The 12,186-nt window shown below is 46.5% G+C and overlaps 1 protein-coding gene across 2 annotated transcripts in view; it reads right to left on the reverse strand.

Moving 5' to 3' along the window:
- Nucleotides 1-12,186, reverse strand: part of COL22A1 (collagen type XXII alpha 1 chain) — a 327,910-nt gene that overhangs the window by 166,670 nt on the left and 149,054 nt on the right. For both annotated transcript variants that reach the window (XM_028852945.2, XM_077942884.1), the window contains exons 17-21: nt 9,321-9,374; nt 7,289-7,333; nt 2,500-2,544; nt 2,198-2,227; nt 1,873-1,926 (exon numbers count right to left, since the gene is read on the reverse strand). In XM_028852945.2, the coding sequence (XP_028708778.2) occupies nt 1,873-1,926; nt 2,198-2,227; nt 2,500-2,544; nt 7,289-7,333; nt 9,321-9,374 (228 nt within the window). The remainder of the gene's footprint in view (nt 1-1,872; nt 1,927-2,197; nt 2,228-2,499; nt 2,545-7,288; nt 7,334-9,320; nt 9,375-12,186) is intronic.

A 12,186-nucleotide genomic window follows, 5' to 3' on the forward strand; every position in this document is an offset into this window, starting at 1 on the left:
AATGGTACAAGCAGGGGATTCCCATTCATCATCTAGAATTTGCAAATATTTATTTGCAGTTATTTCTTTTTTCACATAGCTGCTTCTTCAGACTCTGAAGTTGCCTCATCCCTGTATCTTCAGCCTCAGTATTTTGCTTGATATAAGGTAGGTGGTAACAAACATTTGAGGTTTCTTCCTTCTCTCCCTCCCTCATTTACCATAACAAAATCTAGGTAAAGGGAAAGGACTACCCACATATTTTCATCTCAGGAAGAGGCCAAGAAGTTTGCCTCATGATTAAGCAGAACTAGCTCTCTTTAGCTGCTGCTTCTGTAGTGGGGGCCATGAAATAAAGTAATTCCCCCTTATGCAGCTCAGAGGAAGTATTGTGAACTCCATGGTGAAAACAGCAGAGGCTGCACAGTCAGATCTGGGTTCAAGTTCAGTTCTGCTTCTCAATAGTTATGTGCAAACCACTCAATGTCTGTGCACTAAGTTTTCATTGGTAAAACATGAAAAATAACATCTTCACCCTTGCAAACTTAATAGGCATATATTTGCACAAGAAAACATACTATTGCCGGGCATGATGGCTCACGCCTGTAATCCCAGCACTCTGGGAGGCCAAGACGGGTGGATCACGAGGTCAGGAGATTGAGACCACGGTGAAACCCCGTCTCTACTAAAAATACAAAAAATTAGCTGGGTGAGGTGGCGGGCGCCTGTAGTCCCAGCTACTCAGGAGGCTGAGGCAGGAGAATGGTGTGAACCCGGGAGGTGGAGCTTGCAGTGAGCTGAGATCACACCACTGTACTCCAGCCTGGGTGACAGAGCAAGACTCCATCTCAAACAAAAAAAAAAAGAAAGAAAAAGAAAACATACTATAGTATAGACCTTCAATATTTGCCAATAATAGATCTGAAATATCCATGTATATATGCATAGAAAGGTAAATACTGAAACACGCTGCTTTCTCTGCATTATCTAGTTTAAATCTCTCAACAGTTACAACAATTGTGGGCAGCTCTGGAAACTGAACCTGGATTGGTCACAGAGACATAAGTTAGATATTCTGATCCAAAATCTTTGATATAAAATTGTTCCAATTTTCCTAGAAGTAAACATCCCTTAAGTTTCTTCCAGTTTTACCCCAGCAAAAACATATAAATACATCCTCATAAAGAGTGGGCCTCAATAGCTTAAAATAAATCTGATCTATGTTCATTTATAAGTCAGTTATTTTATTTCTTTCAATAAAATACAGTAACTTGAAAGCAACAGCAGCACATTGCCAGAAGAAGCAACTTTAAAGCAGTGACCCTGTGGAGTGTACTGTATTCTCATTAATTATCCTCGATATCTGAACTCACATCATAAGATAATCACAAGGGCCTTTTGGATGGCCTCTTCCCAGCTGGTTATTTGCATAACATTAAATTCTTAACAGAGGGAGAAACCAGAGGCTGAAATGTCCCAGGCCACTGCAAAGTCAGAACTGACCAGAAACATGGGGAAAGTGAGTAGGCTGGAAATGATTCAATCAGCATGTAAGTGTCCAATGTTTTTATTCTACTTCATCTGAAAGGAAAATGAAAAATCAAACTGAATCCCCAGAAACCCCCACCACAGCCCATTGGGGACTGGGGGCTCTGAAAGTAGGGTGCCTGCACTTCAATCTCATTCCACACATGGCAACTGTGTGATGTGCAGCGTTATCCCACCTCTTCCAGGCTCAGTTTTTCCTATGTGAGATGTGACCACAACAGCACCTCCCACTCAGGTGATGCGGAGGCACTTGAGATAATGCCATGCTCAGCACTGGGAATGACTATGATCTTCCAAACCCAGAAGTGTGCAGAGCAAACCCTGCGCGGGAGAGGGACAACTTACCGGAGCTCCTGGAGGCCCAGGGGGGCCTTGGTGACCTCTGGGTCCTGGAGCTCCCTGGTAACACAAGCCAAACATGTGTTTAGTCATGACTTTTCCTCCATATGATCAGGCCCACCACTACCCATGGCCCTTTCCTGACTCAAAGTTTACTTTCCAAGTTCTCGATAGGGAGCAGAGGTCTGGGAGTGGGTATTTGCATTCCTGGCAGAAAGGCAACGGGAGTCTGAAAGGCTCCATCTGAGCTCAGCCTGAGATCATGGTTGTGGCTTCTCTGTTTCTGCTGTGACCTAAATCCCCATGAGAAGAGGACGTGTGTGCCTCTTACCTGTTCCCCTTTCAAGCCCTCTCGCTGCACCTGAGAGACAAAGCAAGCATTAGCAAAGGTGCTGGCCTTTCCGCACCCACAGTCAACCTCTCTCAGCTGCACTAAGGCCTTTCATTCACAAGCCATGCTGTCACGCCGTGCCTCCTGACTTTTCTCTGATTCTGCCCCATTTTGAGTGTTGAAAGTCTCCTATCCAACCCCTGTCCTTAGAAGAGCGCTGCCTTATTCTTAGCGGTGAAGATCATCCAACAACCCAATCCCACCAGCGCCTGCATCTATGATTCCAACCGCTGGTGACTCACCACCGAGCCTGGTACACCAGGCAGGCCCGCAGGTCCCACGTCACCCTGCACAGAAACAACAAATATTTCAGCGTAGTTACTGGTGCCACCTTCTGCGGCGGTCCCATCCCTCCGAGGCTCATTCTTGCAAGCCCAGGGGACCGCACCCTTCCCTGTTCACCACCACACATATCTTCATCTTGCCCGGGCCTGCTGTCTTGTGATGTTCTCAAAGTTCGGGGTCTGATCCTCATCTCTGCCTCAGGTCTTAAGCTTCTTGCGGGCAGGAGTCTTATTTTCTATTTTGTGCACATCCAATCTAGTGCCTAGATTTGGGTCATGTTCCATGAACACCTCATGGCCTTCACCAGCCTCTGCTGCCTGAAAGCAGCCTCGTTGAACCCCTGCCCGCACCAGCCACTGTCTCTGCACTGTGAGAGCCGTGACGATATATTTTGGCATGTCTCTTGTGCCAGGTTCATAGCTCCGTACACAATCAGTGTTCAGTAAGAATTTATCAAATAAGTAACTAAAAATGCGGCACTGCTTCTCATCCATTTTCATTACGTCACTTTATACACAAGGCTTGTCTCCTGCCTCCTCCTACTTGGTCTCCAGGTCCCCTGGGCTACGACGGCTGTGGCCTGACCAGATGTTCCAGGGTGTGCGCTACAACTTGGTCCTAAATGAAGCGTATTTGTCAATTTTGATCACAGAAAAATCTTTAGTTTCTACGGTGCCTTATGGCTAAAGCAAGTGAAATACTTATAGCCAATGTCTCCACACATGACGTAGGGACATATCTTTTCCTTTTACCTAGAGCTTAGCTCAGGGAGCATGGCAAACATTCAAAAGCTGTTGTTAATGAAGCTGGTAAATGAATAAATGAATCACCAATTAAAGCTGACGGCATCTATTAGGTCTTAAGGCTAAGGGGGAAGAGTGAATGGCTCAAGACACACCCTCACTGCCTTGGGGATTCTATTCCATGGACAGGAAATGTTTCTTCTGAGACCAAAATGGATACATTCACAATGTGCCTTCCAACGCCCTGTCTCCCATCCCCAACCGAGACCTGGAAAAATCACCTGCTTTTCACAACATCCAGTGTTTTTCTAAAAATCCCAATTCATCATATTTTATGTCAAAAGTCTTGAGTGGCCGGGCGCGGTGGCTCAAGCCTGTAATCCCAGCACTTTGGGAGGCCGAGGCGGGTGGATCACAAGGTCAGGAGATCGAGACTATCCTGGCTAACATGGTGAAACCCCGTCTCTACTAAAAATACAAAAAACTAGCCGGGCGTGGTGGCGGGCGCCTGTAGTCTCAGCTACTTGGGAGGCTGAGGCGGGAGAATGGCGTGAACCCGGGAGGCGGAGCTTGCAGTGAGCCGAGATCACGCCACTGCACTCCAGCCTGGGAGACACAGCGAGACTCCGTCTCAAAAAAAAAAAAAAAAAAAAAAAAAAAAAAAGTCTTGAGTGACAGTTTTCTTTATTGTATCTTCCTGTTTCTCACATATAGAAATTGAGTCCTGCCTCAGAAATATTTCTCTTCTGTTTTATTTTTTCCATGCTACCACTACCCCTGCACACATGTGCACCCACACGAGCACATATTCTCACACACGCGTGCTTGCACACACACTGCATTTACCACTCTATAGCCCCTGCAGGCACTTCCATGACATGAACGAGTGAAGATCTCCATACACTCAGATCCCAGCGCGGATAGCAAGGTATTTCTTCATGAACATCCTTCAACTCCTCCAAGCTGACTTAGATTTTCCCTAGACTCCCACAAACCTTATTCATATATTGGTAATAGAAGATTGTTAGAAAACATTCTGAGCTATACTCTCTCTCTCTCTCTCTCTGTGTGTGTGTGTGTGTGTGTGTGTGTGTGTGTGTGTGTGTGTGTGTAGGGAGAGACAGAGAGAACGGCTGAATAATGAATCTTTTGAGGTTCAAAATCATGTCTTTTGTTATGACTACTTTGTGTCACTGTTACATTCACCTCTGTTGGTTTCATTGTTGTATTTCTCATAATATTATTGTTGTATTACGCCACAAAAAGTGAGCTTCCAATAAGTTATGAAATCAGTTAATCAATACATGCTTTAATTACTTTCAACTCACCATATAAGCGCCAATGTTCCAACAAATTGGGTAGGAGACTAAGACCCTAGCATCCATCCCTAACAACTGTATGTATACAGCTAACAGTTACTGGAGAAACTCTGCTTTCCAGGCTCTTCTCCAAGGACTGGACATGGATTCACTCTCGTTCCCTATGACACTATCTTTCCTGTCTTAAAGATGAGGAAACTGGGGCACAGAGGCACTGAGTAACTTGTCCGAGGTCAGAACTCTAGTAAATAATAGGACCTCTTTCCTAGAATCAGTTTCTTCCCACGACATGGGGGACACATTTTTGTAAAGATCAGTTGTGGCCACTGTGGTGGCCGGTCTCCATGACGGTCCCCCGCAGTCCCTGCTTCCTCCATGTACTTTTGTGCAGGGACTTCCCACACCATCCCCATTCGTCTATGTGACTAACAGCAACAGCAGACGTGCTGGGAGGTGACTTCCAAGATTAGGTGATAAAAATGACTGTAGCTTCCGTCTCAGACTCCCTCCTTTCCCCCAACCTTGAATCAGTCACTGCTCACTTTTGGGGAGCAATTTCCCTTTCTGTGCACAGTACCATGGAGAAGCCCACGTAATAGGGCAGTAAACATCTCTGGCCAACAGCTGTCAAGAAACTCAGGCCTGCCCGTGACCACATGAGTGAGCCTGGAAGTAGATTCTCCAGCCCCAGTGGACCCTTGAGATAACCGTGAATGCATCCCCACTGACAGCCTGACTGCCTCTCAGGAGAGACCGTGAAGCAGAACAATCCAGCCATGCCATTCCCAGATTCCTGCCCTCAGAATCGTGTGAGATCACACATGATTGTATCCAACTACTATGTTTCAGGATGATTTATTACACAGCAGTAGGTAACTAGTGCAATCATAGACCCAATCTAGTAAAATCATTAAAAGGGCATAAAAATGCATCCCGTGATATTTAGATCTGCAGTAAATCATCGAATGGACAGGCAGATAATATGATAGGCCTTGGTCGATAATCAGATTCATTTTGGGTCTTGGGCAAGAAACTGTAATTTTCTAGACTTGTGTCTATTATCTGTAAAATGAAGCGGTTTAAAAAGAGCAACTCTACAATTACAGTGACTTTCCCAAATTGTGTAGCATCTAAGATTTGTCTCAAGGATGTGATCTCAGAATGAGATGAGAGGCATCGTACACCTGAGCCTCACTGGTTTCTTAATTATTTCAATGAAAATCCCAAAATCATGTCATGGTCCTTGACCTTCTCCTCCCATTTCTGCTGCACTTATCATAATAAGAAATAATAACTCAGCAATTTCCCAAATATGAAGGGCAAAACCAAATCTCTAAATAAGGTGGAAGGTTGAAACTTACAACACACACCACACACACACACAAACACACACATACACGGCAGCAAGAAATAGAGTCATCACCTAGATCCAGACTTCAAGGCTCGTTCCCTCTTCGTGACTTGAAATAAACTACTTATTTTAGGACTTAGCATCCCCTGTCAAGGAACTGCAAGAATATATTAAAATCCTGACACCAGGATAATATAACAATGTACATCTCAACTCTAAAAATACTTAGGAGAGAGAATAATGAACTCGGCTAGCTCTGAAGCCCGAGTGAGTGAGTTTGGAAGACATTAACATTCTCCAGCCCCCATCCTAAGCTGAGGTCTTTGTCAGCCTGTACTATTTATTTATTTATAACAGATACCTTGTCTGCTTCCATAAGGAGTTGGAGCAGACTCCTCCCGCATTTAGAGCATATGCTGGGAACCAGTATGAGTCACACAACGACCTTCACCTGAACTCTGCAGTGAGCCACTCCAAGAAGTAAGCGATGCAGCTCGGGTCTCAGCCGTCTGAGCTGAGTAGGATGTCTCCTGTCTCAGCCCCTTCTCTCTCCCCAGCTGTTTTCCAACCCAATGTCTGATGCCTTCCTAAGGGCCTGTCTAGAAACCTGGAAGAATGTCATCCTCTTGTACTCGAACGCAGGCTATGTCTCGTCACCCCTCCTATGCCAATCCAGAATACAACATCGCACCTTCTCTTTTTCCTTCTTTGTTACCCTCAATGCTTAGGAGAGCTATTTTCATGGACATTTTTGTAGGCCCTTCACATTTTGCAAAGAATGTTTACCTGCCACTGTTGCATCTGAGATGCAGAAATTCTTAGCAGCAAATTTACTTCATTAAGCCTGGAAGATATTCTAAAATAGATGACCAATATAATAAGATACGACCCTTATTTTGTTTTTTAAATACCTAGGCCTTTTTCAGGATTCTGATTCTGATTTTTAAAAATTGCAAAATGTAGTAGAGAAGGAGAAAAGAAGAGGAAGAGAAAAGGAAAAAGTTTTTGTAAGATTTTTTAATATTTATAGCCTCCCTATTTCAAAAAGCATTGTCAGTAGCATAATATTTTAATGCATCTAAATATTATATAATAGAACTTTTTTTTGCCTTTCAAATGGATTTTTATTCCTAAAAGTAGACAAAAAAATTCAACATGATAGCCAGAAATGTATTATGTAAGTTCCTGATGCCCCAGCCACCACCCTTTGTATATGCTTTGTTCCCAGAGTTGCCACCCAGGCCCCTTCCCTGCACCGGATTTGCCAAGGTGGGCAGTCCCCGCACCTGACTGCCCAGGGCACAGAGCCCTCAACAGCCCCAGGCTTGCTCACCTTTTCTCCCTGGGGTCCTGCCACACCAGGAGGGCCAGGCCTGCCCTGGAGGAAAGAAAGAAAAGGCAGATTATGATGGGCACTAGGGATACAATAGTGGGGAGTTGGGGAGAAAGAAGTTGAAAGACAGCTCCCCACTGTGGCTGGACTTTTCTTCAGAAGCCAAAGTCCCTTTAGACCTGACTTTCCGGACTGCGTTTATTGCTAGAAAGTTCTTCCTCAAATAACCTAAGCTCCCTACCTCCATGCTTTCTCGTCTGCAGTTGCGCTGGTTCTGCAGCATGGATAACACATTCTGAGAAAACAAAGAACCCCTTCCTTAGGAATATGAGGGCCTGGGCAAGAGAAAGAAGAAGCACATAATCAGGACCTGCCCCGGCCCAGGGAGCACAGAAGGCAGAGTCTGGTGGAGTCGAAGGAAATCCTTAGAGCTGAGGACTGGTGAGGCACCAGGGAAGAGGGAAGGGCCACCCAGACTCTGGCCAGGAATAGTTAGGGCCACAGGGAAACCAAAGTCCCAGAGGGCTGGTACAGGGGACGCTGAAGACTCGTCCCTCCTGCTCTTCAATGTCCCCACTGGGAAGCCTTCCACGAGCTGCCAAGAGAATGCCTGAGCTTCTCCACCTCCTGCAGGAGCGGCGTGTGGGAGCGGCCCAGGAGCCGCAGCACAGAGCATAGGGCAGTCCTCAGCCAGCGTCCTCACAGACCCCAGAGAGGGCCTGGAGGGCAGCTGCACAGTCAATCTCCGTCCATGGACAGAGGGCTTTGTATAGGAAAAGATCCTAAGGACACAGACATGGGCTCAAGGATGCATGCAAAGCACCCTCACTTCCTCTTTACTCTGAACAGCAAAGATCTGTAACCCCACTGCGCTGGCTTCCCCTGCACCCTGAGACCCTCGCCGGCCGCCCCACACCACCAGCGTTAGCTCTGTGTGCTATATTCACACCATAGACCATTAACTGGTCACGCCTTGAGTCAGGCCTTTGGTGAATATTTTTTTAAATGGTTCCATGTTTATGATACAATGTTGAGGGAAGAAAAGCAAGATATAAAAAGTATGATTCCAATTTGTTACATGACAACAATAAATACAAATCCAGATATTTGTGGGAGATGGAATGAACTATAAGTTTAATTTATATTAATATAGTATCAGAATATTTATTGTAATTCATTGACATTGGATATAATTAATGTATATATATTTATCTATGTTTTCATATTTATATAAATAAATATATTAATTGGCATGTATGTTAAATTACGCTATGCAACACAGCATTTGACTAATTGGCTTTAACACGAATGTATGATTTTAGGCTTTATTTCATTTGAATTTTAAATTTAAATATGTAAATGTAGTTTCTTTTGGAATAGATGATACGTTCACCTGGTTTGAAATTGAAGTGCGTAAACATTTAAAGCCCCCTTCTGGGGGCAACCAAGCCGTAAGATTATCATCGTCTTGTTTATTCTTCCAGAGACAGTCTCTGAAAGTCACAGATGCATTTTCCCCCACACCATTCCGAACACTTTTATTTTCCACTGAACCACGTCTTGCAGACCCCTCACATCAGTGCATCCAGAGTTTCTTCATGAATGTCCTCAGCCCCATAGCACTCTCTGTGTCAACGCCTCCTGATTTATTTAACTAGCTTTGTCCTGAGGAGCACTGGGGCTGTCTTGAATCTTTCCCTCTGGGGACAAGATGACAATGAGCGCTGCTTACACACATCACCTTGAAAACGTGCGCGTGGTCAGAGGCCTTTACATTATGATAACGCATCACCTTACCTGATGTAAAATGGATTTCAAGTGGTCTATGCACTGGGATCCCTCCAGCTCTGGGGTTCGCAGAGTCAACCTATGGCTACGCAGCTGGGGTCTGGTCCTAAGCCTCCTGCAGCCTCCAGCTGAGCAAGGAGTAGGCCCAGGTGCTGAGGCTCTGTGGAGCTTCATGTGGGGTCCAGTCATCCCCATCCTCTGACCACTGATGAAACCTAGCCCAACAGTGCCAGCACACACTTACCTGCTGTCCTGCATCCCCAGGCTTCCCGGGAAATCCATCCAGGCCTCGCTCTCCCTGGCAAAAGAAGGAAAATGGAGAAATAAAGAGCAGGTAAGTGACCATAGGCAGTGGCCCAGCGCACATCCCCGCAGTGACCATCATGGACAAGGAGGGCGGGGAGAAGGTGCCAAACACACACGAGTACGCACGCACGCGCGTGCGCACACACGCACACATACACACACACAGCAGCCCTAGACAGGATTTGCACTGGAGGACAAGGAACATAGGTCAAAGGTCAGAACAACTGGAGTCATCTCTCTGCTTTTTACTTTTCGAATCTGTGGCCAAGAGATGGCCACGTGGCTTCTGTGAGCCACACGGTCTCTTCATCTCACGGTTTTTCATGGGGGTCAAACAAAGCCATGAGTGAGTGGGGTCTGTAATGCAGTTCATAAAATTGCAGGTGTATTTTATGCATCATTCATTTGTCCAGGAAACATATGTGAACACGTACCATGTCCTCAGTGCTCAACATAGACGTCAGAGTGAACTGCTGGCTAGCGGTAAGCCGCCATCTGCACATTCATCTGTTTACATTCAGACAGAGCTGACTGTCTTACTAGCCGTGGGATCGTGGGCAGTCATTTCACCTCTCTGAGAGTGTTTTGATTACTATGGGGATGATAATAACCCCTTCCTCAAAAGATATCTATGACTCTCAAAAAAAAAAAAAAAAAGAAAAGAAAGAAAGAAAACAAAAGGCCGGGCGTAGTAGCTCACACCTGTAATCCCAGCACTTTGGGAGGCCGAGGCAAGCAGATCACCTGAGGTCAGGAGTTAGAGACCAGCCTGGCCAACATGGTGAAATCCCATCTCTACTAAAAATACAAAAATTAGCCAGGTGTGGTGGCGTGTGCCTGTAATCCCAGCTACTTGGGAGGCTGAGGCAGGAGAATCTCTTGTACCTGGGAGACAGAGGCTACAGTGAGTCGAGATTGTGCCACTGCTCTCCAGCCTGGGTGACAGAGTGAGACTCTCTCCAAAAAAAAAAAAAAAAAAAGATCCCTATGACCAAGTCCCCAGAGAGAACGCTCCTGCTGAGGACAGGTGAGGACAGGTGAGGATAGGCAAGGATAGGCGAGGATAGGCGAAGATGGGTAGTGAGTAAGTGCTAGAGTCTTGCCCGAGCTGTGCCCTGATTTTCTTGAGCCAACTCCCAGGTGCTGGTGTGTTCAAGTCCTGGGCTAACTCAGGCCTGGTGTTCCCAGCTGGGGTCCTTCTTTCAGGTGGGCTGCAAGAACTCAGTTGGGCAGACACTCCAAACGGTGGGTTCAGACTTGTGTGAACGGTCTCCCACCCGCACCCCAGCAGCCACCACTGCCTTCTTCAGGCTCCTCAGACACAGCCACTTTGTTCCCGCTTCTGCCTTCACTGCCTCCTGTTCCCTCCACTGCTTCCTCTGTACCCTTCGGGACTCAGATTCAGTGTCCCCTCCTGACCTTTTAATCTAAATGAGAGGCTCTCTTCGGCTGCAGCATGGTCTCATTTTCTTCTCCCTCATCTCCCTTAATTCAATTTGCATCTATTATCCGTGCACACGCGCCTCCCCACTCACACGAGGACAGGAAGTGCGTTCACTCTTTTTGTTCTTGCGCTCCCAGAGCCTCAGTGTGAGCCCTGCTGACATTTACTGAATGACTGGAAGATTATACATACAAATTCTGTTGAACTCTCCTTCTATTTCTTTGTAACCTCATTTCCCAAGTGGTGATTTCTTTGCTTCTTTTTCCGTTAAAGGTTGCTTCCTCTCTCAGGATGCTGTTTTTCTTCCAGAGGTTACAGATTCCCAGTTTTCTCCTCGGGGCTGCTGTGCTAACTGTGGGTGGCCGCCCGCTGGTGGACACTGATTCTATTCACTGCCGCTCTGGGGATGGCAGGGCAGGTGGAACCTCCCGCGGGTGGCATGCAGAGGAAGGTTTTCTTCCTGTGTGGCTGCTCCTATCCCTCCCAGGGCTTGCTGACTACCTGCAGACTGGGTCTCTCCCTTCATCTGGAAACAAATACTGAGGCTTCCTACTGCCCAGGATAGGCAGGGAATGGGGCAGGGGCTGCCTGACTCTGCGTCTCCAAGCGCAGGAAACCAGTGAGTCATTGACGCCTGCCCCAGGGTCCCCCCATTCCCCATCCCCACTGATGTCCACTTGGGGGTGGCCCCGACCCTCTTTGGGCTCTGCAGTTCAGCTTGCAGGCCCCTGGCCTTGCATCTATGTAAACTTAATCCTACATGTTTTCTCTCTTTCAGAAATTATCTTAAAATTCCAGAACATTGATGTATACATGTATTTTCAATCACAATTACACACTAATCTTTCAAAAAGGCTTTCCCGGTGGCTCATGCCTATAATCCCAGCACTTTGGGAGGCTGAGGCAGGCAAATCACCTGAGGTCAGGAGTTCAAGACCAGCCTGGCTAACATGGTGAAACCCCATCTCTACTAAAAAATACAAAAAAATTAGCCTGTAGTGCCCGCTACTCAGGAGGCAGGAGAATCGCTTAAACCTCAGAGGCAGAGGTTGCAGTGAGCCGAGATCATGCCACTTCTCTCCAGCCTGGGCGACAGAGTGAGACTCTGTCTCAAAACAAAATAAAAATAATAAAAATAAAAAGTCTTTCCATCACATGACACTTCGGGCGAATGGTGAGAGGAGCTGCCTGGGTTTCGTCTCTGCCAAGTGATTCCACATCTGTCATTATATCATCTCCTTCAAACTCTGTGAGGTTGGCGGGCCCAAGCACCAACAAGAGATGAGGAAACTGAGGCCCAAGGAGGTGAAGCCACTTCACCCCAGCTGCGTGTGCTGGCACTGGCGCCAGAACGGGCCCC

This window comes from Macaca mulatta, chromosome 8 (assembly GCF_049350105.2).
Source record: "Macaca mulatta isolate MMU2019108-1 chromosome 8, T2T-MMU8v2.0, whole genome shotgun sequence".
Classification (NCBI taxonomy): Eukaryota; Metazoa; Chordata; class Mammalia; order Primates; family Cercopithecidae; genus Macaca; species Macaca mulatta.